This window comes from Palaemon carinicauda, chromosome 40 (assembly GCF_036898095.1).
Source record: "Palaemon carinicauda isolate YSFRI2023 chromosome 40, ASM3689809v2, whole genome shotgun sequence".
Classification (NCBI taxonomy): Eukaryota; Metazoa; Arthropoda; class Malacostraca; order Decapoda; family Palaemonidae; genus Palaemon; species Palaemon carinicauda.
Window position 1 is genome coordinate 53,489,497 of NC_090764.1, and position 25,000 is coordinate 53,514,496.

Genomic DNA, 25,000 nt, shown 5'->3' on the forward strand with positions numbered 1-25,000 from the left:
CTCCCATCACTATACACATCTGGTAATACGTAACAATCGTATCGGTATAAAAGTTTTTTTCATGTAGGACGTGCTTAGCAGAACATTAGAATTCTCAATTTCGAAAGTTTGTTATTTAGTCCTGTATGGTCGACCAGAACCAAGTTATCTGAAATACAGCAGGATCAGAACGGATATGTTCCAATCATTACATGTCTACTTGAGTCCCTACTGGGTGTAGGGTTTTGCTGTCATTACCTGTTAAAAGAAACAATAACAGATTAAGTCAGTTTTTTGGGCGGCCATTTGAGGGTTAACAAAAATACTGAAACACACAAATAAAATTGACAGTTTGAAAAACTTAGGTATTTTTCCTAACATAAAAACTGATTTTTTTCATGCAAACAATAATTCATTGTAATGTAAAGTCATACACATAGGTTGTAGTAACCCACAATCAGATTACTCTCTGCTAGGTAATGAAATAGAAAGTGTGGACCAGGAAGAAGACCTCGTTATTATTATCAGCAAGAACTTGAAGTTCACCAAACAGCATAAAAGCTGAAAAGAAAGTACTACAGCTGTATACATCACTAGAAAGACCCCATCTAGAATACGGAGTCCAATTCTGGGCTCCAAGTACAGTATTCAGATGGATACAGATAGACTGGAATCAGTACAAGCTAGTGTCACCAAACTAGTTCCCACGCTAAGGCAATTTGGATATAGGTAGAGGATGGAACATTTGAACTTATTTGATCGACAAACTAGACTAAGGGGACAGTTTATGGAGGCATTCAAGATTCTTAAAAGAATAACAAATGTAGATTACAGCAATCTATTCATGCTTAGCAAAAATCATTTCAGAGGCAACGGATACAAACTGAATTGAAAAGATACAACACCACTCAATGTGGCAATTTATTTACATACAAAATAGCGAGTACATGGCATAGACTTCCAGTGGATATAGTAAACAGTAACACGGTAAATGAGTTCAAGAATAAGTTAGACAAGATCAAAAGAACTCTCTAAATGCTTAAAGTGAATCGCTCTACCCAAGAGCAAATGGCTTTTTTGTCCCTCTCAAAATGATTTAATTGATGTTTTTTTGTCATGTACATTAATGAAATGCTCATGTATGACTCCAGTATTGTTGTGAGCTTGAAATCTCCTCCGGAGAGTTGTCATTATGTAGCCAATATAGCATATACTGTATTATTATAGCCTACAGAAAAATATTGTAGGTTAAAAGATGTTCTTGATTATGTTATGTTGACATAGGTACTTTTAATGTGCCCTTGCACTTTTTTTGCAATTAACTATGAAATTTAAGGTTATAAACAATTATTGGTTAAAGGTTGTTGACAATGTATTTTAAATATTGAAAGTCAATTATGTTTAATAGTACTGTAATGCATTTCATTACTGTAGGTATAAAGTATGTAAAAAAGAAATGAACAGAAATTTAACAAAATTTGTATTGGAATCAGCATGAGAGATTGATAGAAAAGTTTCCAGACAAGATAAAGGAAAACTCAGAAAACATCAAAAATCTAATAAAGAAAAGATTGGAAATGAGGGTAATAAATTAAGATTTGTAGATGACATAGTTCTGGTTAGTGAATCATAGGAGGAATTGCATAAGATAGCAGAAGATTTGAATATAGAGAGCAAAAATATAGTAATAAAAATGAATGTGAGTAAAACTAAGATAATGTTTAATGAAAATGCAGAAACATCAAATACTGGTTATTGACAAACCTCTAGAGATTGTACATGAATATACGTACTTAGTACTTAGGACAGATAGTAATTGTTTCCTCAGGACATGAGACTGAAATTAAAAGAAGAATAAGCATGGAATGGAGAGCTTTTGGTGGGTAAATGAAATGAAATTATGAAATGTAAAATGCCACTTTTTGTAAAAAGAAAATATTTAATCAGATGGCCCTACCAGTATTAACTTGTGCATAGGAAACTTGGAGGCTTACTAAAGCCATAGAACATAAGTTAGTTACAACTCAAATAGCTATGGAAAGAATAATGATAGGATTTACACTAAGAGGCAGAAAAAGAGCAACATGTTTATGAGAGCAAACTAAAAGGATTCTCTTAACAACATGTAATAAAAAAAAGAAATGCATAAGGCAGGACACATAATGAAAATGACAGTAGATGGATATTAAGAATAACAGAATAGATCTATTGTATACACATTTATCATGTAATGCCTATATATTGGACAGCAGATTCAGTAGGATATTGTATAATAATTTATCAACTTACCTTCTATGGTAATGGCCTACCCTAATTCATGTTGCTTCCTTATGCACAGAAAGGTATGGGATTGACAGAAGTTTCATGGTTTTGCTCCTCCTTGGGTCCAAGTTCATTGTCATTTCCCAGGTCAGTTTACCAAGCCAGATTTGGTCATAGGGACTTCTTCCCTCCTTAGGATAAGTCTCTTATTAAAGGTCGATGGTTTGTATTGTATGTTGGAACAAATCCCAAATTTTAATTGATTTGTATTTTTCCTAATTATGCAACCACCCTGCACGCACCTTGGCCAAAGTTCAAAGTGGAGGTTTACTCTACTTGTCAGGTGGGTGGGTCTTCCCCGCCATCTGGTAACCGATGATGTTTACCTTGTTGAAAGTTTAACGACAGGTTCCAGCTACGCTGAAGTCATACACCTATTAAAGGTCTCAGGTTTGTATAGTTTAGAAAAATACAAATTACTTAAAATTTGTGATGTTTACAGCATGTTCTCATGGATGATTAAATCCTTTATAAAACTTGACTGATTTAATTTCTTTTTATTAGGAAAGGTAGCTGCTATGGCAACAAATAGGAGTGAGTCTGAAGATAGCATTGAATTGCCGAACTTTACATCGTCAGAAATGTCCCAACAGGTATTGTAATTTATATGAAGTGTTTTTTATTAGATTCATTAAAGTTATACATAAATAGATAAATTTTGTCGATAGTTATAATTCTTGTGTGAGCATTTTGAATATGTAGTATAATATTGCGAACCCCCTAACTTTAGCTTTGAAATGTGCGATGTATGAAAATTATGAAACTCAAAAGGCTTTATCTCTATGTAATGTTAAATTACAAGCATATTCAATGTGCATGCTTAAACTTATTTTTCATGTGCTTTATATCTGGATTACATTAAAGTTTTAAATAGAGATAGGAAATGTTCAGCTCCTTTTTTTCTAGAATTTCCCCAGTGTAAACTTACAGTGTTATCCTACATTTCAAATGCATGTTAATGGAACCAGTTTTCATTTTGACAAGAATGCAAGCACTTACCTTTTAAAAGCATATATGGTCATTGGAATATGTTAATAAGGCATTTAGATGCTGTCCTAACTAATTGAAGACCCCTAAAAGTTTAAAGGCATTGAGGATCCTTACCTTTCCACTGGTGCAGAATCTTGTAACTTTTTTAAAGCTTTCTTTTTAGATAATTAGTTTGTTTCAGATTTATGATTTTTTCCTTGCTTGAGCTTATCCTAATGAATGATTAGAGATTACTGTTCTTATCAGGTTTCTAAATTTGTCAGTGAACAACATAGAAATCCATGGAGAGATGCTTGTAGATGGTTTTGTCATCCTTGAGCATTAATTCTCATTCTCTCGCTTTCATTTTGCAATTCATGTCATAGATGTGTAATAATGATCTTTGTTACGATTGATCTGGTTGAATTTTTATTATGAGTGAAAAACGGGACCAATTGAATTAAGTACTGTAGGTAATGGTATGTGTCTTTGGGAGGTAACATTCATCAGAATAGTTTCTTCCACATCATTTGTTCCCTGAACTCATTCTGTAAGTGACATGTTCCCTTCAAAGTAGGATCAAAGTTTGCTCCAAAAATCTATCTTTTGCTGTTAATTTAGAGCATGTGGCTTTGATCAATAGATTTGTTGCTGAACAGCAGCTTACCAATAATTCTTTATTTTTTAATAGATCCCTTTACTTCTCATGGACATTACTCTTCTTTAGGATCCCATTCCAAGAGAGAAATTGGTCATAGGTGTACGAACATGCGTAAACCCTTTACCTCTGCAATCTCCCCAGATGAGGAAAGTTGTGCTCGATAGCCTACCTCAATGATTGTTCCTCTTTGAAGGTTCAGCAGGAAGAGTGATGGCTTTCCATGGATTTCATTCATTCCTATTCTTCAAAAGAGATTTATGTAGTAATTGTACAGTTTGATTTATCTCTCACATCTACATTGGGAGGAGTCTCTCTCTCAGCTTGCTGTGCCTGTGGTGGTCTAGTTCAAAGGTTTAAAGGCTACTCATGAATGGCAGAGGCAAGGGACAGTGACATTGTCCTATCAAGCAGGACAGTGCCCTAAAGACTGACCATATATGCATATGATCAGCACCCAAGCCCCCTCTCCATCCAAGCTAGGATCAGGGAAGGGCAGGCGACCAAAGAAACTATTAAGTTTGAGTGGGACTCGAACCCCAGTCTGGCATTCCTCAGTCAGGGACGTTACCACTTCGGCCACCATAACCTGTAAAGAGACTTTTTTGAGAGATCATTGGGTTCATTTGCGAATGCAGTGATCTTGGGGAAAGTGACCGTATCAGTATCTCTGAATTTGATCTTGTCCACTGTGCTGCACCATTGTTTGTTCATGGAGGCATGCTCTTGTTTGATCATTCAAAATTTAAAAGGCAAAGTTCTGAATCCTTTTGGTGTCAGAAAGTAAAGGTCTGACTACCTTTTATTTTTTTCTGAACTTATAGGTACAATGAAATTGGGGTTCTTTTCTTATTGAAAGTCCTGAACATATTTAAAGTTCATAAAATCATTTTTATAAATTTTGAGAATGTAAGTCTTCTTTTCCTTATTGAGAGGAAACTACAACTCGCAATTGACAAAATTATTTACTGGGCTGATATGAATGAATTAAGTGTTTGACAAGCAAAACTATTGTAGTCCATTTCTGTCGTACTCGGGTAGTACATCCAGACCCTGATATGTACATCAAAGGTCAATGGATTCCATATGTAAGTGAAGCAAGATTTTTAGGATTAATATTTGATTGCAGGCTGACATGGATTCCACATTTGAAAGCCTTAAAAGTAAAATGTCTTGAGTCTCTGAATCTTTTAAAAGTTTTGTCCCATACATCATTGGGGCCAGACTGCAAAACTTTTGAAATTATACAAGGCCTTAATTTAAAAAAGAATCAATTATAGGTGTGAAGTATACCCCTCAGCCACCCCAAGCCAATTAAATAAATTAGATTCTATACACCATACTGGTATCAGATTGGCTGCAGGAGCCTTTAGAACTTTGCTTATCCCAAGCCTTGTTGATGTTGGAGAATTACCATTAGATCTTTACCGAAAGGCTTCTATAGTTCAATATTGGTTTAGGTTGCAAAGACTTCCTAATTCTTTAGCCTATCAGATTGCAAACATTGTAAGGCACCTAACATATTTTGAGTTGTACTCATAATCTCCTCAACCTTATGGTTTTTGGGTAACAAAAATATTAAAGTTTTGATACAGTTAGAAGTAAGGTGCTTCCATTCAAGATATCATCCATGGAAGTTACCAGGGATATCTTTTCGTAAATATTTTACTGGTATAAAAAGAACATGACTAACTTAGAAGCCAGGTCTCGTTTTTATGGAACATGTTGAAGAACATAGGGAATTGACATTTATATATACTGATGGCTCCAAATCTGATGCTGGCAATGGATTTGAATTATATACTGAAGTAGTGCTTTTAATTGTAGAGGTGCACTTCCTTTAGTATCGTCTATATTTACTGCCGAACTATATAGCATACTAACCACTATTGAAAAAATAGCATTAAAAGAGTAGAGCGATTTTACCATTTTTAGTGGTGCAAGAGGATTGTTGGAGGCAGCATAAGGATGTGTGGTGAATGATGCAATGAAGGAGTGAAGATGAAAGTGGAAGAGTAAAAGAGGGTATTTGAAGAATGACTGCAGAGTAATAGTATAGAGAAGTGTGAAAGATATAGATAAAAATGTGGTAGTAAAACGTAAGGTACCTCAGGCAAAGAGGGCGGCTGACTGGAGGTATGGTCAGGGATTGGGTTGTTCGTATGAAGAGAATAAGAAGAACGTTTGGAAAGAAGTGAAGCGAGTAAGGAGAGTTGGGTCGAGAGGTGAAGAGACAGTGAAAGATGAAAATGGAGGTTGTTGAAAGGAGAGGAGGAAAGGAAAAGGTGGGCTGAATATTTTGAAAGGTTGCTAAATGTTGAGGGGAAAGTGATGGGAGAGGAGAATGAGAGAGAGAAATTAGAAGAGAGCACTAAATGAAACGAGAGCAGAAAAAGCGCCTGCTATGGATGGCGTGAGGGCTGAGCTGTTAAAGGAAAGGGTTATGACTGTACTTGCATGTTTGGTGAGATTGTTTAATATATGTATGTATGTTGTCAATGGCACCAGTGGACTGGGTGTGTACAAATATTGTTCCGCTTTACAAAGGTAAGGGAGATGTGCATGAGTGTTGTAATTCAAGGGGTATTAATTTGTTGAGTGTGGTTGGAAAAGTGTACAGTGTGGTAGTGCTAATTAATAGGATTAAGGATAAATCAGACGATGCAATCTTAGAAATGAAGAGGGTTTTAGAAAAAGTAGGGGATGTAGGGATCAGATTTTTACAGTTAGCAGATTTGCGAGAAATATTTAGCAAAGGGTAAGAAAGTGTATGTTGCATTTATGGATCTGGAGAAGCTTATGATAGTGCTGATACAGAAGTGATGTGGAATGTGATAAGGTTATATGGAATTGGTGGAAGGTTGTTTCAAGCAATGAAGAGTTTATACATAGGAATTAAAGTGTGTTAGTATAGAAAATGAAGGGAGTGAGTGATTTCTAGTGAGAGTGGGACTAAGACAAGGATGTGTGATGTCGATATGGTGGTTCAATTTGTTTATTGATGGAGTTGTGAAAGATGTGAATGCTTAAGTGCTTGGTCGAGGATTGCGACTGATAGATGAGAGTGAAGATGACTGGGAGGTAAATAGAAATAGGAATGAATGGCAAGCGATTGTTATGCAGTTCCAATAGGGCTCGCTGCTTCCTTCAGTCAACGTGGTGACCACTGAGGTAACAGCAGTAAGGTATTTGCCATATGAAGCCTCATATGTGGTGGATAATGGAATATGGTGGCCTGTGGCACCCTACCAATACTAAGCAAACTCGGTTGAATCCCTCGTTAGGCTGGGAGGGGCTAGTTCGTCAATGTCCCTGGATGGGAGTCGTTGGATGACGACTTGCCTGTTTCCACTGTTTAACCTCCTCGTGAAGGTTTTAGACAGGTGTAGATTTTTCAAGTGATGGCGGCTCTGGTGGCTCCTTGGTAGCCAATGAGCAACTGGTTTCTCATGGTCACGGATTTGAATCCCAACTTGTGCCGTGACCAACTTGATTCTGTCTCAGGATGGACAGCAGGGGATTGTTTATGCTTCATCATGGAGATCGTACAATTCTCATCTTATGTTTGATTTCACCCTATTACTGGGAATGAAATTGAAAATTCAACGAGATAAGTGGGTATTTGTGGAAACTAGGAGTCGTCTAACACCATGACTCGGTATGAAACGTCATGGACCAAATGAGTCAAATATGTCAGAGATAAATCCAGGGTTGATTACTATGGATTTTTTTTTAAGTTTCAAGCTTACTTTGCATGTTTAAAGTCTAGCCTCCTCCACAATTTCGTCGTACACTTCGGCCCTCACTAGATCTATACTATACGCCTTTGATGTCGAATTTTACTCGGATCTCTTCAACAGAGTTCCAAAGGTTTGTGCCAGGCTACGGCTGTTGGCTCTACTGACACCTATCTCTTGGTCTATGGACAAAGTTTTGCAATTCACTTCGGACATAGGCAATCAAAAGGCTTCTATTCTTGATCACACTCAGAAAGTCATCTTCTTAATTTCGATGGCTTCTGGTGTTCGGGTTAGTGACATTGTAACGATTTCTAGAGACGAGAAATTCATTGAATTTGTGGATAATGTTGAGGTTAATTTATATCCTGGTCCCATTTTTTGGACTAAAAATTAGCTTCCCTTTTCACCTTGGGGTCTATGGAAAATAGTTTTCCTTCAAGGTGATCCTTTTCTTTGTCTGATACACTGGCCAAAAGTGAATTTGCTGAGAACAGTGCAGTTTAAGGGTAGGCTTTTGTTTCAAAAGGATACAATGGGTTTGAATTGTCTCGAGCGAACCCGGCTCGTAAGACTTCGGGTCACGGCCCTAAAGTCGTGGCTTCCTTTTAGAACTTTTTCCATTATATGTCTATTGAGGGACTGCAGACATATACTGGTCGGAAGTCCACATGGGTTTTCTTCAAGCATTAAATGAAGCAATTGGAGGAGACACGTCATTATGTGGTGGTCAAGGGGGTGTTATCAACCTTGTGGCAATGACTTAGCTCACAATGAGTCCTATGGTACTCCTTCTGCTCGTTATTAGCAATGAGTTAACAGAAGTTTTTGCTTCAGGGAAAAAAGGAAAAATGCACTTCATCATTTCCTTTTCATGTTCCTAGGTGTCTTTACGATGCTTTGTGTGTTCCTTCAATGCTACAGCCTAAGTGTCTAAATGATGTTAGGCTATAGCTCATTTGGTTTGGGGGATTAACCCTTTGTTTGGTACAGATGTGATCATGTGTCTCTTGATCAGGTTTACCTTGTTATAAGTTTCCATCATACTTGCCAAATACTTATGCTTCATGACATGGGTGGGGAGCATTTTTTGGTTTGAGGTCTTTTATGCAAAGCCTCCCACTGAGTATAGATAATTCTCTGGTACGCTTCCACCAGGACGACATGGCTCGAGCCCAGAAAAGGGATTTTGACGTAGGAAAATCTATTTATGGGTGAGATAGCCATGTCGTCCTGATGGCCCGCCCGTTACTTCATTTTTCTCCCAACCCTGTGCTCGGAGGCTTTTATTTCACAGTAGCTCCGCTGCGATGTGGAATGAAGCAGCAGGGTTGTATGGGAGCACCGAAAGGTGATAGGATATGTAACGGCTCCTCACTTATCCTTCCCCTTAGAGGATTAGACTGGGAAAGGTCTATTCGGGGTGCAGATATCTATGGTTATCTTAGGATACGTCCCTGATTTATACATGATATCTTCGGATAGTCGTTCCAGGGGTTAGAACCCCGTGATATCTGACGGTAAATCTCTTATAATGTCAATCGCAGAAATATTATACAGTAGGAAGCAGCCGGAGGGAACTTCCATTAGGACGACATGGCTATCTCTCCCAAAAATAGATTTTTCCTACTTCAAAATCCCTTTTTTTTTATGTTGCCTATCCCTCAAAATTTGGGGGAAGTGCCTTGGTAGATAGATAGAACTTCCACTCCTCCTCTAGATCAGTTTCATCCAATCATATGCCCCTTCCAACCTTTCTTGATATTCACTTTTTAACTCTGGTTTTTTTAAGTTTTCAACTATCACTACCTATCTTTTACATCCCTCATTTAATTTATCCACTCTTTTTCTACAATAATTTTCCTTCAACCAAAAAATTATCAGACATGTTGTTAACCATATCCCTAAACTCATGCACATCTTCCAATTTTCTAAACATCCTTCTTGGTATCAACCCATAATCCATCAATGCCCTTTCTACTGCTCTTCCATTTGCCACTCTTACCCATGTATACCTGTCTGTATCTTTCTTTAAAGAAAAAAAAATTACAACTTATCACCAACTCTTGTCTAACACACACATGTAGCAGCCTCTTTCTACTTTCATTTTCACCTAGTACGCCATTCTTCCCAATGACACCTTTTACCTCTCCAGCACTCACTCTGGCATTTAAGTCACCCATCACAACTACATAATTCCTTCCCTCTGTCTTTCTACACACCTAGTTAATTCGTTCCAGAATTAATTCTGTCTACTTTTTTCAATATCAAACTTACCCGATGATCATATAGCTGCATCCCTGCTGCCCGACAGAAAAAATCTACGGGAGGAATACGCCAGCGATCGCTATACAGGTGGGGGTGTATATCAACAGCGCCATCTGTCAAGTAGGTACTCAAGTACTCGATGTCAACAACGAACCAATTTTCCCTCTGTCGTGCCACAGGCAAGACCTACTGAATACGCCGTCCCTAACTGGATTTGTTTTCACAACGATTTGGTGAAGTACACTATTCCAGTTTTGAGCTTTCGCTATGCAGGGGTTTTATCTTCATTTCAAAACTTGAACTCGTTTTGGATAGATTTAATTATGGTGACGAAGAGAGTATGGACTCTCCTTCACTTTTAAATGGCCGACCCTTCCCTTAGACGGAAGTGTTGGTGACGAAGAGAGTATGGACTCTCTTTCACTTTTAAATGGCCGACCCTTCCCTTAGACGGAAGTGTGTTTAGGTTTTTGGTAATTTTGCTTAACGAGTTATAGATCTATTTATTTATCTCTCTCCGCCTTTATAGGCCTCTTCGATTAACTTTCCATTTATTATAAACTTATAAAAATTAATTTTTATGTTTGTTTATATGCGACCTTCCCTAATAGTAGGCGGTCCTTACTTGGAACCGAAGTTAATTAACATTGAGCCCGTCATATCGTATTTTCCTTTTAAGAATTTATACTTTTTTAATTTTAATGTTTTTGAAAGAATTTCTTTGATAGTCTCGTACTGTTTTCAAAGATGAACTAACGTTTAGTTTAGTCTCCGCAGTTGTTGACGTTCAGAACGTTCAACATGCGCTCTATCGTTACGATAGAGAGAGAGTATTTCACGGTTTCACGTTGCAGTAAGAGTAAACCGATTCTAGCGTTTCGTTCATTCTTTCTTAGCTTAAATGGTTTTAATTCTAATAAAGGAACTTTTTGGGAAACCTTTCAGTTTTTTCCTTTAGCAAATAATATGTTTTAACGATATATAATTGGGCTCTTCTCTCAGGTTCTAAGTCAAGAGAGAAGAGAGAGTGAGATAGAGACGGAGGGAGAGAGGAGAGAATAAACGTTTCGTTCAAGCGGGTAACGTTGTTCTCGTTTTTCACTCTTCTCCCTAGTCGCTGTAGGGGAAGAAGGTAAAACGTTTCTAGAGTTTTATTCTTGTTCCCAGGCTTTATGCGGTGAGATATTTTAAACGTAGTTTATTTGATCTAATGTTTAGTCTCTTTTCCAGCCACTGAATTCTTTATCTTTCATTATGTTTTTCTGTTGCATTGTAAAACTGTTTTCGCAATTACTACCTTTTAATGAAGGATAGGATTGCGTGTTTCAGGTACAAATCACTTAGAGTTTCGATTTCAGTGAAATAAGTGCAAACAGAAAATCAAAAGTGATAAAGTGATATGCGCAAAGTGTTACAGTGTTGCGTTCGAGGTTCGTCTGTTCGTGCCAGTTGTTCACCTAGTCCGATACCTCTTACAAGCTCCCAAGCCCAGGGGAGAAGTAATGTCGAAGGACTTATGGGTTCCACAGGTCTTGATCGACGAACAGACGTTTCCCTCGGTGGTTTCGGGTGTATCTACACACGTTGCCGACGTGATCGCCCCACCCACATAAAGACGAGAGAGCCCATTTATTCCTCGTCTGCAGAAGAGGTTTCTCGCAGAAACCATGGACCAAATCTTGCAGCTTTAAGTGCAAGTCGGTCCCTTCCGCGCAAGTCCAACGGCCTAGGTGTAGCCACTGGGTCAGTTCGGACTCGCTCCAGTCATCCGACGACTGCACACCTCCCAAGAGAGGCAAGGTGGTACCGCAACAGGCAGTAACTCCGTCTGTTGCCGCACCAGCTGTTTTAGACCCTCAGTCACAACGGACAGTAGCTCCGTTTGTTTCCGTCTTTTTTAGACCCTAGTGGTCCATACTGCATACTATGCAGTCTCAGCTTGCTCCTTCATGCAGGAGTATCGTGCTGAGAAGGTTGACAATGCACCTGTTAACCTACAACCTGCCACGGTTGTGCGCTCAGCAGATACTGCGGCTGCCTGCTCCCACACTCCACCTGAGAGAGCTCCACCTCCGATGCGCAGTCGACCCTGCCAGACGCATGTTCATGCTGCACCCTCCGTTGACATGCGTGAGCTTCCGCATGAGCAGTGGGAAGGTGCTGTCAAGCTGCCGTGTTTTGCCGCAATGCGGCATGCTCCGCAACCCACGGCAGTCCCTCCCACGCACCAGCACTCCGCTTTTGTTGTTGCCAGCTCCCACACTCCGACTGCGGAGAAGGTTGACGATGCACCCGTGGGCCTACAGCCTACCACGGTTGTGCGCCCGGCATGGCTGCCTGCTCCCACACTCTTGTTGTGAGAGCTCCTCCACCCATGCACAGTCAACCCTGCCAGACGTATGATGACTCCCACAGACACACGGAGCACTCCGTTGCCGTGCGTGAGCTACCACAAGCTGCCTTGTTTTGACACGGTGTGTCAGCCTCAGCAACACACTGTGGTTACCGCCACTCGCCCGCAACAAACTAGTCAGTCAGGAGTTGAGGCTTCCCCACACAACTTTGGTTGTTGCCAACTCACAGACTGTCAAACAGTTACATGACGTTGCCTTCTGGTCTGCTACTAATACACCAGTGCTGTATGTCCTCACGCTCCTGTTGTGATTGACAGTTCAGTTTTTGACAGTTCACAGACTGTCAAGCAGTTTCATAACGTTGCCTTCTGGTCTGCTGCTTATGCACCAGTGAAACCCTCACTGAGATAACCTAGCTTTTCTCGGACATGGTTCCTGTAGATGAGAAAGTGCTGTTCTCCCTCCTTCTGATATTCCCTTGAGGACTCTGTCATTTGGAGAGGAACCTTAAGCTGCTTAGCCTCCTATGGACTTTAATTAAAGCATAACATGCTTCCAGGGAGGGTAAATGGTTCCGCTTCAGTCGCTACCCCGTCTGTTGCCACACCTGCTCCCATAGACCTTGGGCTTTGTTGCAAGACATGCAGTCCAAGCTTAGTCCTTGATAGAGGATTTTTTACGGAGAAGAACCTTCTTGCCAACAACCTTCCTACCGGTTGGTTGTACGCCCTGTTGACGCTGAGATTTCCTACTCACGTCCGCCAGTTGAGATGATTCCTCCTCCGGTGCGACCCAGTGTGGGTTGCCAGTCGCACGTTAACGTTAAGCGACTCTCGGAGGTGGTTGTGGACGTTCAGTGTGTCACTAGGAAGACGTTCAACAACCAGCAGAGGTTACTTGTTGTGACGCAGTGCGGCAACCTCAGCAACCCGATAGGGGTTGTCTGCACAACCCAGACAGTCCAGACAGTTTCGGGTTGTCGCTGTACTTCCTCGCTTCCCCATGGTTGACAGTTCACAGACTGTGCAGCAGTACCATGATCTTGTGTCCGGCTCCGTCACGCATCCACCAGTACGACCGGATTCAGCGAGTCAGACGTTGCCCACTCCGTTGCCGTTTCCTCATCAGTTTCGGATGAGGAACCCTCTGATGAGGACATGGCTGAACAAGACGATCAACCCCCAGCCCTGCTATCCATCCAGAAGATGCTGAAGAAGGAACGCGGCCCTGTCAGGCTGTGGATGAGTCTGGTTAAGACACTGTCATCCGTGGTTTAATTGGTGTCACTTGGAAGACTACACCTCCGTCCTCTTCGGTTTCATCTAGCTCTTCACTGGAAAAGGACAAGACGCTAGAAGCGGTCTAGATCCCGGTTTCCGGAAGATAAGTCTGGTCTGATTGGATGAAAGGACTTTATCAACCTTTGATAGGGTTTTCCCCTGACTGTTCAGACTCCCAACCACGTTCTCTTCTCAGACGCATCGGACGTAGGCTGGGGTGCGACCTTAGGCGGTAGGGAATGCTCGGGATTATGGAACTCGAGTCAAAGGACAATGCATTTCAACTGCAAGAAGCTTCTGGCAGTACGTCTGACCTGGAAAGCTTCAGGTCTCTCCTTCAAGGCAAAGTAGTGGAGGTGAACACGGTCAACTCCCTGCTTTGATGTACATCTCCTAGCAAGGAGGGACCTACTCTCTGACATGGTACGAGTTCGCAAGTGACCTCCTCTCCTGTTCAACAGGTCTAGACTTTTCACTAGTAACAAGTTTCTTCCAAGGCAACTTGAATGTCTTAGCAGATTGTCTCAGTAGGAAGGGACAATAATTCCAACATATTGGACCCTCCACTAGGATGTATGCAAGAGACTTTGGGTCTCCTGGGGCCAGCCAACCATAGATCTCTTCGCAACCTCGATGTCCAAGAGGCTCTCAATACTTTGCTCACCTATCCCGGACCCAGCAGTAGTTCTTTTAGATGCCTTTCTACTTGATTGGTCTCATCTAGATCTATATGCATTCCCTCCGTTCTAGATTGTCAACAAGGTACTGCAGAAGTTCGCCTCTCACGAAGGGACAAGTGGACGCTAATTGCTCCCCTCTGGCCCGCGAGAGAATAACTTACCGAGGTACTTCGATGGCTAGTAGACGTTCCCAGAACTCTTCCCCTAAGGGTGGACCTGCTACGTCTGCCACGCGTAAAGAAGGTACTCCAAGGCCTCCACGCTCTTCGTCTCACTGCCTTCAGAGTATCGAAAGACTCTCGAGAACTAGAGGTTTTTCGAAGGAGGCAACCAGAGCGATTGCTAGAGCAAGGAGAACATCCACCCTTAGAGTCTACCAATCAAAGTGGGAAATCTTTCGAAACTGGTGCAAGTCAGTATCCGTATCCTCGACCAGTACCTCTGTAACTCAAATAGCTGACTTCCTCTTATATCTGAGGAAAGAGCGATCTCTTTCAGCTCCCACTCAAGGGTTACAGAAGCATGTTGGCATCAGTCTTCCGTCACAGAGGCTTAGATCTTTCCAACAATAAAGATCTACAGGACCTCCTTAAGTCTCTTGAGACCACGAAGGAGCGTCGTTTGGTTACACCTGGTTGGAATTTAGACGTGGTTCTAAGATTCCTTATGTTAGACAGGTTCGAACCACTTCAATCAGCCTCCCTGAAAGATCTCACCTTTAAGACTCTTTTCCTGATATGCTTAACCACAGCTAAAAGAGTCAGTGAGATTCATGCCTTCAGCAAGAACATCGGATTCTCATCCGAAACGGCTACATGTTCTTCATCTTGGTTTTCTAGCCAAACACGAGCTGCCTTCTCGGCCTTGACCAATATCGTTCGATATTCCAAACTTATCGTATGGTTGGAAATGAACTAAAAAGAGTATTATGTCCTGTAAGAGCTCTTAAGTTCTATTTTAAAACCTTTACGAGGCCCGTCTGAAGCTTTATGGTGTTCAGTTAAGAATTCATCTTTGCCTATGTCAGAGAATTCTTTATCCTATTTTTATCAGACTGTTAATACGAGAAGCTCATTCCCTTCTGAATGAGGAAGACCAAGCTTGGCTGAAGGTAAGGACACACGAAGTTAGAGCTGTCACAACTTCCGTGGCCTTTAAACAAAATAGATCTCTGCAAAATATATTCGACGCAACCTATTGGAAAAGCAAATCAGTGTTCGCGTCTTTTATCTTAAGAATGTCCAGTCTCTTTACGAGAACTGCTACACTCTGGGACCATTCGTAGCAACGAGTGCAGTAGTGGTGGGGGCTCCACCACTACAATTCCCTAATTCCAGAACCTTTCTAATCTTTCTCTTGAAATATTTTTGGGTTGTCCGGAAGGCTAAGAAGCCTTTCGCATCCTACTTGATTTGGCGGGTGGTCAAAATCATTTCTTGAGAAGCGCCTAGATTAAAGGTTTTGATGAGGACCTTTAGTATGGGTTGCAACCCTTCATACTTCAGCTCCTAGGAGTCGCTCAGCATCCTATGAGGATCGCAAGGCTCAGTAAGGAAGACGTACTTAAAAAGGCAGAGTAATTGTTCAAGTCGTCTTTCTTACCAGGTACTTATTTATTTTATGCTTGTTATTTTGAATAACTGCTAAAATAAAATACGGAATACTTAGCTCATAATGTCAACTTGTTATGCTGGTCTCTACCCACCCCCCTGGGTGTGAATCAGCTATATGATCATCGGGTAAGTTTGATATTGAAAAATGTTATTTTCCTTAGTAAAATAAATTTTTGAATATACTTACCCGATGATCATAAATTAAAGGACCCACCCTTCCTCCCCAATAGAGAACCAGTAGGACAGAGGAGAAAATTGGTTCGTTGTTGACATCGAGTACTTGAGTACCTACTTGACAGATGGCGCTGTTGATATACACCCCCACCTGTATAGCGATCGCTGGCGTATTCCTCCCGTAGATTTTTTCTGTCGGGCAGCAGGGATGCAGCTATATGATCATCGGGTAAGTATATTCAAAAATTTATTTTACTAAGGAAAATAACATTTTTCACAACCTGGCTCATACACATGAACAAAGGCCCAACATTCCCTGCCCAGCCTAACCCTTACCCACTTTTAACGTAGATGATACCTCCTTCCATTCCACTACATTACTTGTCATCCATTCACTCAGCAATAAAGCCACGCCCTCTCTTGCTCTTCCCCTTTCAATCCCAGACAAACTACCTGTCACTTCACCAAGTATCACTTCACCCTTCCCTTTTATCTTTGTCTCGCACGAGGCCAATACATCCATCCTTCTATTCCAAAGCACTTTCAATTTCACATCTTTTACTCTATCGTACTACATTCATACACATTCAAACACCCTAAGACCAGATTGCGGGGAGCAATCACTCTCCCCTGGCTCCTCCTCTTTGAGATCTCATGGCAAGTAACTATAAAAGAGAGGGGATTCCCAGTCCCCTCGTCCCGTTCCTTTTAGTCTCCTCTTACAACCCTGCAGCCATAGGGGACCTTTATCAAATAGTTTCTAAATATTCTAAATATAGACTTATGCTCCATTGGAGCAGTGAAGGTTTGCTGAATTAAGACTGATATTACGTTTGGTTTAGTTCCTATTATATTTATTGACTTAAGGTTTCTTAATTGTCTTCTATAAAAAGGTTTCTTAATTGTCTTCTATAAAAATATACTGTCTTTGATAATCAAGGATCTTTCTGTGCAGGCCTATATTACTAATGGTATTTTGAGAGGCAAAGCTTATGATGAAGAAGTTGCTACTTCCATCAACTTAATGAAAAAATTATCATTGGAAAGGGAAGAAGAGACTTTACCTTTAGAAAGCAGCTCTTCTAGGAAAAGGACACTCCAAAATCAAACCATTGTACTCTAGTCTTGAGTAGTACCATAGCCTCTTTACCATGGTCTTCCACTGTCTTGTCGTAGAGTTTTTTTGCTTGAGGGTACATTCAGGAATAATATTCTATTTTATTTCTCTTCTTTTCTATAGTTTATATATGAAAGATCTATTTTAATGTTTCTACTGTTATTAAAATATTTTATTTTAATTGTTCATTACTTTACTTTTAGTTTACGTATTTCCTTGTTTCCTTTCCTTAATGGGCTATTTTTTCCTGTTGGAGCCCTTGAGCTTACAGCATCTTGTTTTTCCAACTAGGGTTGTGGCTTTGCTAGTAATACATACATATAGCAAGGCACTTCCCCCAATTTTGGGGGTAGCCGACATCAAACAAATGAAACAAAAAAGGGGACTCGACCGAGTTCGGCTGGTACTGCTCGGGTGCCACAGCCCACCCTCCCCCGTTACCCACCACAGATGAAGCTTCATAACGCTGAAACCCCTTCTGCTGCTACCTCCGCGGTCATCCAAGGCACCAGAGGAAGGAGCAGGGCCTACCGGAACTGCATCACAATCGCTCGCCATTCATTCCTATTTCTAGCACGCTCTCTTGCCTCTCTCACGTCTATCCTCCTATCACCCAGAGCTTTCTTCACTCCATCCATCCACCCAAACCTTGGCCTTCCTCTTGTACTTCTCCCATCATATCTTGCCTTCATCACCTTCTTTAGCAGACAGTCATTTTCCATTCTCTCAACATGGCCAAACCACCTCAACACATTCATATCCACTCTAGCTGCTAACTCATTTCTTACACCCGTTCTCACCCTCACTACTTCGTTCCTAACCCTATCTACTTGAGATACCCCAGCCATATTCCTTAGGCACTTCATCTCAAACACATTCAATTTCTGCCTTCCTGTCACTTTCATTCCCCACAACTCCGATCCATACATCACAGTTGGTACAATCACATTCTCATACAGAACTCTCTTTACATTCATGCCCAACCCTCTGTTTTTTACTACTCCCTTAACTGCCCCCAACACTTTGCAACCTTCATTCACTCTCTGACGTACATCTGCTTCCACTCCACGATTTGCTGCAACAACAGACCCCCAAGAACTTAAACTGATCCACCTCCTTAAATAACTCTCCATTCAACATGCCATTCAACCTCGCACCACCTTCCCTTTTTGTACATCTCATAACCTTACTCTTACCCACATTAACTCTCAACTTTCTTCTCTCACACACCCTTCCAAATTCTGTCACTAATCGGCCAAGCTTCTCTTACGTGTCTGCAACCATTACAGTATCATCCACAAACAACAACTGATTTACCTCCCATTCATGGTCATTCTCCTCTACCAGTTTCAATCCTCGTCCAAGCACTCAAGCATTCACCTCTCTCACCACTCCATCAACATACAAGTTAAACAACCACGGCGACATCACACATCCCTGTCTCAGCCCCACTCTCACCGGAAACCAATCGCTCACTTCATTTCCTATCCTAACACATGCTTTACTACCTTTGTAGAAACTTTTCACTGCTTGCAACAACCTTCCACCAACTCCATAGAACCTCATCACATTCCACATTGCTTCCCTATCAACTCTATCATACACTTTCTCCAGATCCATAGATGCAACATACATCTCCTTACCTTTTGCTAAATATTTCTCGCATATCTGCCTACCTGTAAAAATCTGATTCTTACAACCCTTACCTCTAAAACCACCCTATACTTCAAAGATTGCATTCTCTATTTTATCCTTAATCCTATTAATCAGTACTCTACCATACACTTTTCCAACTACACTCAACAAACTAATACCCTTGAATTACAACACTCATGCACATCTCCCTTACCCTTATATAGGGGTACAATACCCGCACAAACCCAATCTACTGGTACCATTGACAACACAAAACACATATTAAACAATCTCACCAACCATTCAAGTACAGTCACACCCCCTTCCTTCAACATCTCAGCTCTCACACCATCCATACCAGATGCTTTTCCTACTCTCGTTTCATCTAGTGCTCTCCTCACTTCCTCTCTAGTCATCTCTCTCTCATTCTCATCTCCCATCACCAGCACCTCAACACCTGCAACAGCAATTATATCTGCCTCCCTATTATCCCCAACATTCAGTGAACTTTCAAAATATTCCGCCCACCTTTTCCTTGCCTCCTCTCCTTTTAACAACCTTCCATTTCCATCTTTCACTGTCTCTTGAATTCTTGAACTAGCCTTCCTTACTCTCTTCACTTCTTTCCAAAACTTCTTATTCTCTTCATATGAGTGACCCATTCCCTGAACCCACCTCCAGTCAGCTGTCCTCTTTGCCTCACGTACCTTGCACTTTACTTCCACATTTTTCTCTCCATATCTTTCATACTTCTCTACACTATTACTCTGCAGCCATTTTTCAAAAGCCCTCTTTTTCTCTTCCACTTTTACTTTCACTCCTTCATTCCACCATTCACTGCCCTTCCTCATGCTGCCTCCAACAAACTTCTTGCCACACACATCACTTGCAATCCCAACAAAATTTTCTTTTACTAACTTCCACTCCTCCTCTAAATTACCAGTTTCTCTTAGTTTCACTTCGTCATATGCTATTTTCAACCTTTCCTGATATTTACTTTTTACCCCCGGTTTTATTAGATCCTCAACCCTCACTAGCTCCCTTTTACATCCACCTACTCTATTCCCCCACTCTTTTGCTACAACTAATTTTCCTTCCTCCAAAAAATGATCAGACATACCGTTAGCCATACCCCTAAACACGTGCACGTCTTTCAATCTTCCAAACATTCTTTTAGTTATCAACACATAATCCATTAACTCCCTTTCTACCACTCTTCTAATTGCCACTCTTACCCATGTATACTTGTTTTTATCTTTCTTTTTGAAAAAGCTAGAACTTATCACCATCTCTTGCTCAACACGCATATCTACCAGTCTCTCACCACTCATTTTCACCTGGTACGCCTTACTTCCCAGTGACACCTTCTATCTCTCCAACGCCCACTCTGGCATATAAGTCACCCATGACAACTACATAAATCCTTCTACCCAGTCCTTCTATACATATAGTTAATTCATTCCAGAACTCATTCCGCTCTTCTTCACTTTTCTCACAACCTGGCCCATACGCACTGACAAAAGCCCAACATTCCCTACCCAACCTAACCCTTACCCACATTAACCTAGATGATATCTCCTTCCATTCCACTACTTTACACCGAATAGTCTGGCCTATTCTTTACAGATTCTCCTCTGTCCTCATACACCTGACAACACTGAGATTACTAAACAATTCTTCTTCACCCAAGGGGTTAACTACGGCAATGTAATTGTTCAGTGGCTACTTTCCTCTTGGTAAGGGTAGAAGAGACTCTTTAGCTATGGGAAGCAGCTCTTCTAGGAGAAGGACACTCCAAAATCAAACCATTGTTCTCTAGTCTTGGGTAGTGCTATAGCCTCTGTACCATGGCCTTCCACTGTCTTGGGTTAGAGTTCTCTTGCTTGAGGGTACACTCAGGCACAGTGTTCTATCTAGTTTCTCTTTCTCTTGTGTTGTTGAAGTTTTTATTGTTTATATAGGAAATATTTATTTTAATGTTGTTACTATTCTTAAAATATTTTATTTTTCCTTGTTTCCTTTCCTCACTGAGCTATTTTCCCTGTTGGAGCCCCTGGGCTTATAGCATCCTGCTTTTCCAACTAGGGTTGTAGCTTAGCATGTAATAATAATAATAATAATAGTAGTAGTAGTAATCATGATGATGATGATGATGATAAATAATTAATAAATAATAATAATAATAATAAGGTAGTAGCATCATGTCAATTGTACAGTATAGTAAATCTATATTTGCTTATCATTACATGGTAACGTTCTTACCTGGTGATCACCAGATTGGGGTTTGAGTCCGGCTCAAATTCATTAGTTCCTTTTGACACTGAAGCCTCACCATCCTTTTGAGTTAAGGATGCTGGTTTGGGGGAGCCTACAGGTCTATCAACTCAGTCATCAGCTGCCATTGGCTTGTCCTCCTTGGTCCTAGCTTGGGTGGAGAGGGGACTTGGGTGCTGATCATATGTATATATCAGTCTCTAGGGCATTTTCCTGCTTGATAGGGCAATGTCACTGTCCCTTGCCTCTGCCATTCATGACAGCCTTTAAACCTTTAAAGGGTAGGTTGTTTAGTTTTGATTTGGTATACTGTATTCTGACTTAGGGGCACGACTGACGACTTCTGCTTAGGATTTTGGAAATTCAGATTATTGGATTTTTTACTAGGAGAATATTTATATTTCTAGTTTCAAAATTTTTATTTTTCATCTTCATCATCTCCTCCTACGCCTATTGACGGTAAAGACCTCTCTTAGATTTTGCCAGTCGTCTCTATCGTGAGCTTTCATTTCAATACTTCTCCATTCATCATCTACTTCACGCTTCAGAGTCCTCAGCCATGTAGGCCTAGGTCTTCCAACTCTTCTAGTGCCTTGTGGAGCCCAACTAAACATATGATGAACTAATCTCTCTTGGGGAGTGCAAAGAGCATGCCCAAACCATCTCCATTTACCCTTCATAATGATCTCATCCACGTATGCCACTTGAATAATCTCTTATAGTTTCATCTTTAGCCGAGTCACGCCCCTTAATTACTGTAAATTTTTGTACATATAATTATTCACCTATTTTACTCTAGTTTAGTTTCGGTTACCTAATATATTATTTTAAAATTCACCAGCTTTTGTCATTTAGATAATAGTCTATGATGGAGAGTTTTATTTTTTCTTAATTTAGTATTTTTGTGCTTTTGTTATTCTTTTTAGCTAAAAGAAAATGTAAGAATATATTATCACAATAATTTTTACCCATAAAATATTATTAATTTTCTGAATTATTTGAAATGTGAACTTATGCAATAAACATTTAAATTTTCTGGGTCGATCTGTGGCGCCGGGTGAAAAGAGTCCTTCTTATATACCTTTTCTGATAAAACCTTCCAATTATACCAGAGAAAGATAAAAGCATGGAATGCTGAGGTTACAACCCTCGCGCGAGCACCTTTAGGGTGTCGTGTATAAAGCAAAGGCGCGTGAAATCCACTATTCACAGGTTGTCTTCCATTTAGTTAATTCCTTCGTCAAAGGGATGGGCCGATACAAAGGCCCTTGCCAACCACCAGCGCCACACCACCCACGCCACGACGCGAGCGCCATCTGAACATCATCCTTCTTTTTGGACTGATAGAATAGTGTGTAATTTGTGGTGCTCTCGATCGTTTTTAACAGTCATGGATTTATTTTGTCATGTCCGAAGCTCCATCTTCACACATTCCAATGTTAAGTACCATAGTTTGTTTTGACAGTATTTTATTGTACCGGGCTTTTGTTTTATATCCAGTATAGTCTGTTTTATTATTCCCGTCTGGCCGTTCATGGCGGCCATTGTTTGTTCACTTGTTTGGGAATTCATCTTTATCTGCCCGTTTAGTACTCTGTCACTTAGGTTCTTGGTTAAGTCCCTGGCCTTATGCCTTTAGAACCGTTATTATTTTTATTTTTTTGTGTATTTATGCTCATGGTACTTTTTGCTAGTAAGTCCAGCCTACGAACGAGATAGCGATTTAGCTTTGTTTTTGTTTAGTAACCGCCCGAGGCGTTCGTCACTCGACTGTGCTATTTATTTAAAGTTTTAGCAGATGCTATTCTTCGATCGTAGTGTTATATGGATGTACATTTTTATTTTATACGTTTATAATAGTGTTGTGTGATTTTTAGTCCTGTTTTTGTGTCCAAGAGAGCGAGAGATTGGGGTCCCCGTTTTCTGTTCGCAGTCACGAGTTACCCCTTTATCTCGTTTTCTTTCTTTGCTCTGGTGGTTGAGCGGATTTCCCGTTTTCCGTTTTGTGCGTTCAACGGGTTCTCCCTCCCTCACCTCTCCCCCTCGGGGTGGATGATAACTTACGAGTTATTTATTTTTCGTGACTTTTCAATTGTTAGCGTTATTTTGGTCCGTGTTCGTCCTCTCCCCGTTACGGCTCGGGAGTAGTTTATGAACGTTTTCCACTCCGCCTTGAGTTCTACTCCGGCTTGAGGGATTCTCAATGACTTTCGTTCTATTGTTATATTTATATATTGTTTACTACATGGGACGGGCTTCATATTGTTTAGATACGACCCTCCGGTGGCCCTTACTGCGGTCTCAGGCCACGGCCATATCCACAATAGCCATTGTTATTACAATTGTGTTTTTATTCACAATAATTATTCAGGACCTTTCTTCTCCCTCCGGCCTCACCGGAGTTTGTAAATACGCTTTGCTATGATCTAAGCCTTAGCCCTTAGCTGCGGCTTGGCTTTTATATCTTCACAATTGAATTATTAGCCACAATTGAATTATTCAGAGTATCTCATTATCCTCCGGCGTCACCGGAGGTCGCCCATACACTTCACACTTATATTTGCCTTGCCTTTGGCTAAGACGGCATTATTCAGGACATCTCATTACGCTCCGGCTTCACCGGAGGTCACCCATACACTTAACACTTATATTTGCCTTGCCTTTAGCTAAGGCTGGTGTTTATATTTATTTTAAGGGCATGTCACTGCTTCCCCGACCCTCGCAGGTCGGCAGATTGCTTTAAGTTATTTATCCTTATGTCATTATCAGACATTAGGTAAATTACAAATATACAAACATTTGGATATTATAGTGCCAACAATGGTTTTGGCCGAATAGCGATTTAAACGTTTGCGATTTAGTCTGAGGGCGCCACAGGTCTCTCCCCAGAAATAGATTTTTCCTTCGTCAAAATCCCTTAAATAATGATGAGAGAGTCTTCAACCAGCTCCAATGGTAGATATAGAAAACCACCACTAATCCAGGTAGAACCCAATGCGCAATTGATGAGACATCACCCTGCCACTTTGGTTTTGTTATGCACGGCAGACAGACATTTTGATCTTTGGGTGCAAATAGTTTGCCAATTATTTGAAAAAATTAATGGTGCCCTTAATGTGAAAAAAATTATGCTATCAACAGTGAAGTTTCTCTCAATTGTAAAAATGTCATGTAGGCCACCTGGCGCAACTCAGTTCAGCTTGTAAAAGAAGATAAGAATTAGAGGGAAATAGAAAAATGGTAGGCAATTTTTGAAAATGTATAAAAACAAATTTAAAAATTACACTACAGAGAGAGAAAAACTTTATTCTCGAGACTGAAAAATTCTCGCTTTCTGAGATATTAGCTGTGTTACTTATAGGTTAGTATCAAGTTAATAGATTTTATTATTATTTTTTTTCTATTGTACAGCAGATCACAAGGGTAATCTATTTACTCAATAAAACTTCCTATTCTGTGAGAGTAAATATACGTTAATCTTTTCATTGTCTCAGGTACCTAACAGTCAAGAGGAAGTTCTTGAATGTGCAGATGATAGGGTAGAATGCCCTCTGTGTTTGAAGTCTTTTCCTTCGAATGTAATAGAGGTATGTGCCCCATTGCTTTTTATATTGATACAGATACATTCTTGTAGAGTTGACTGTCCCTCATAAAGGGGAGACAACCCCTGAAAATTTACACTAGTATTAATTGTCATCTTACATGAGGTATTTGTTTTCTTTATGTGGTAGATGGGTGTGTTATTCTCTGCTTGAAACTGTACACTATTTTCTAGTTATAATTATTTTTCTCAATTGCAATAGGGTATTCAATCTTGTAAACATTTATAACTATTGGTTTTTCCCTTTTGATATTTCATCGTATCTGCTTGCAGCTTATGCTGTTATACTGTGCCATATCTTTCATGGAGTTAAATGTCTAAATGCTATTCTTTAAATTT

At 40.4% G+C, this 25,000-nt stretch overlaps 1 protein-coding gene across 2 annotated transcripts in view; it reads left to right on the forward strand.

The window, feature by feature from the left end:
* Nucleotides 1-25,000, forward strand: part of LOC137631793 (uro-adherence factor A-like) — a 258,626-nt gene that overhangs the window by 102,012 nt on the left and 131,614 nt on the right. For both annotated transcript variants that reach the window (XM_068363762.1, XM_068363763.1), the window contains exons 4-5: nucleotides 2,806-2,894; nucleotides 24,555-24,647. In XM_068363762.1, the coding sequence (XP_068219863.1) occupies nucleotides 2,806-2,894; nucleotides 24,555-24,647 (182 nt within the window). The remainder of the gene's footprint in view (nucleotides 1-2,805; nucleotides 2,895-24,554; nucleotides 24,648-25,000) is intronic.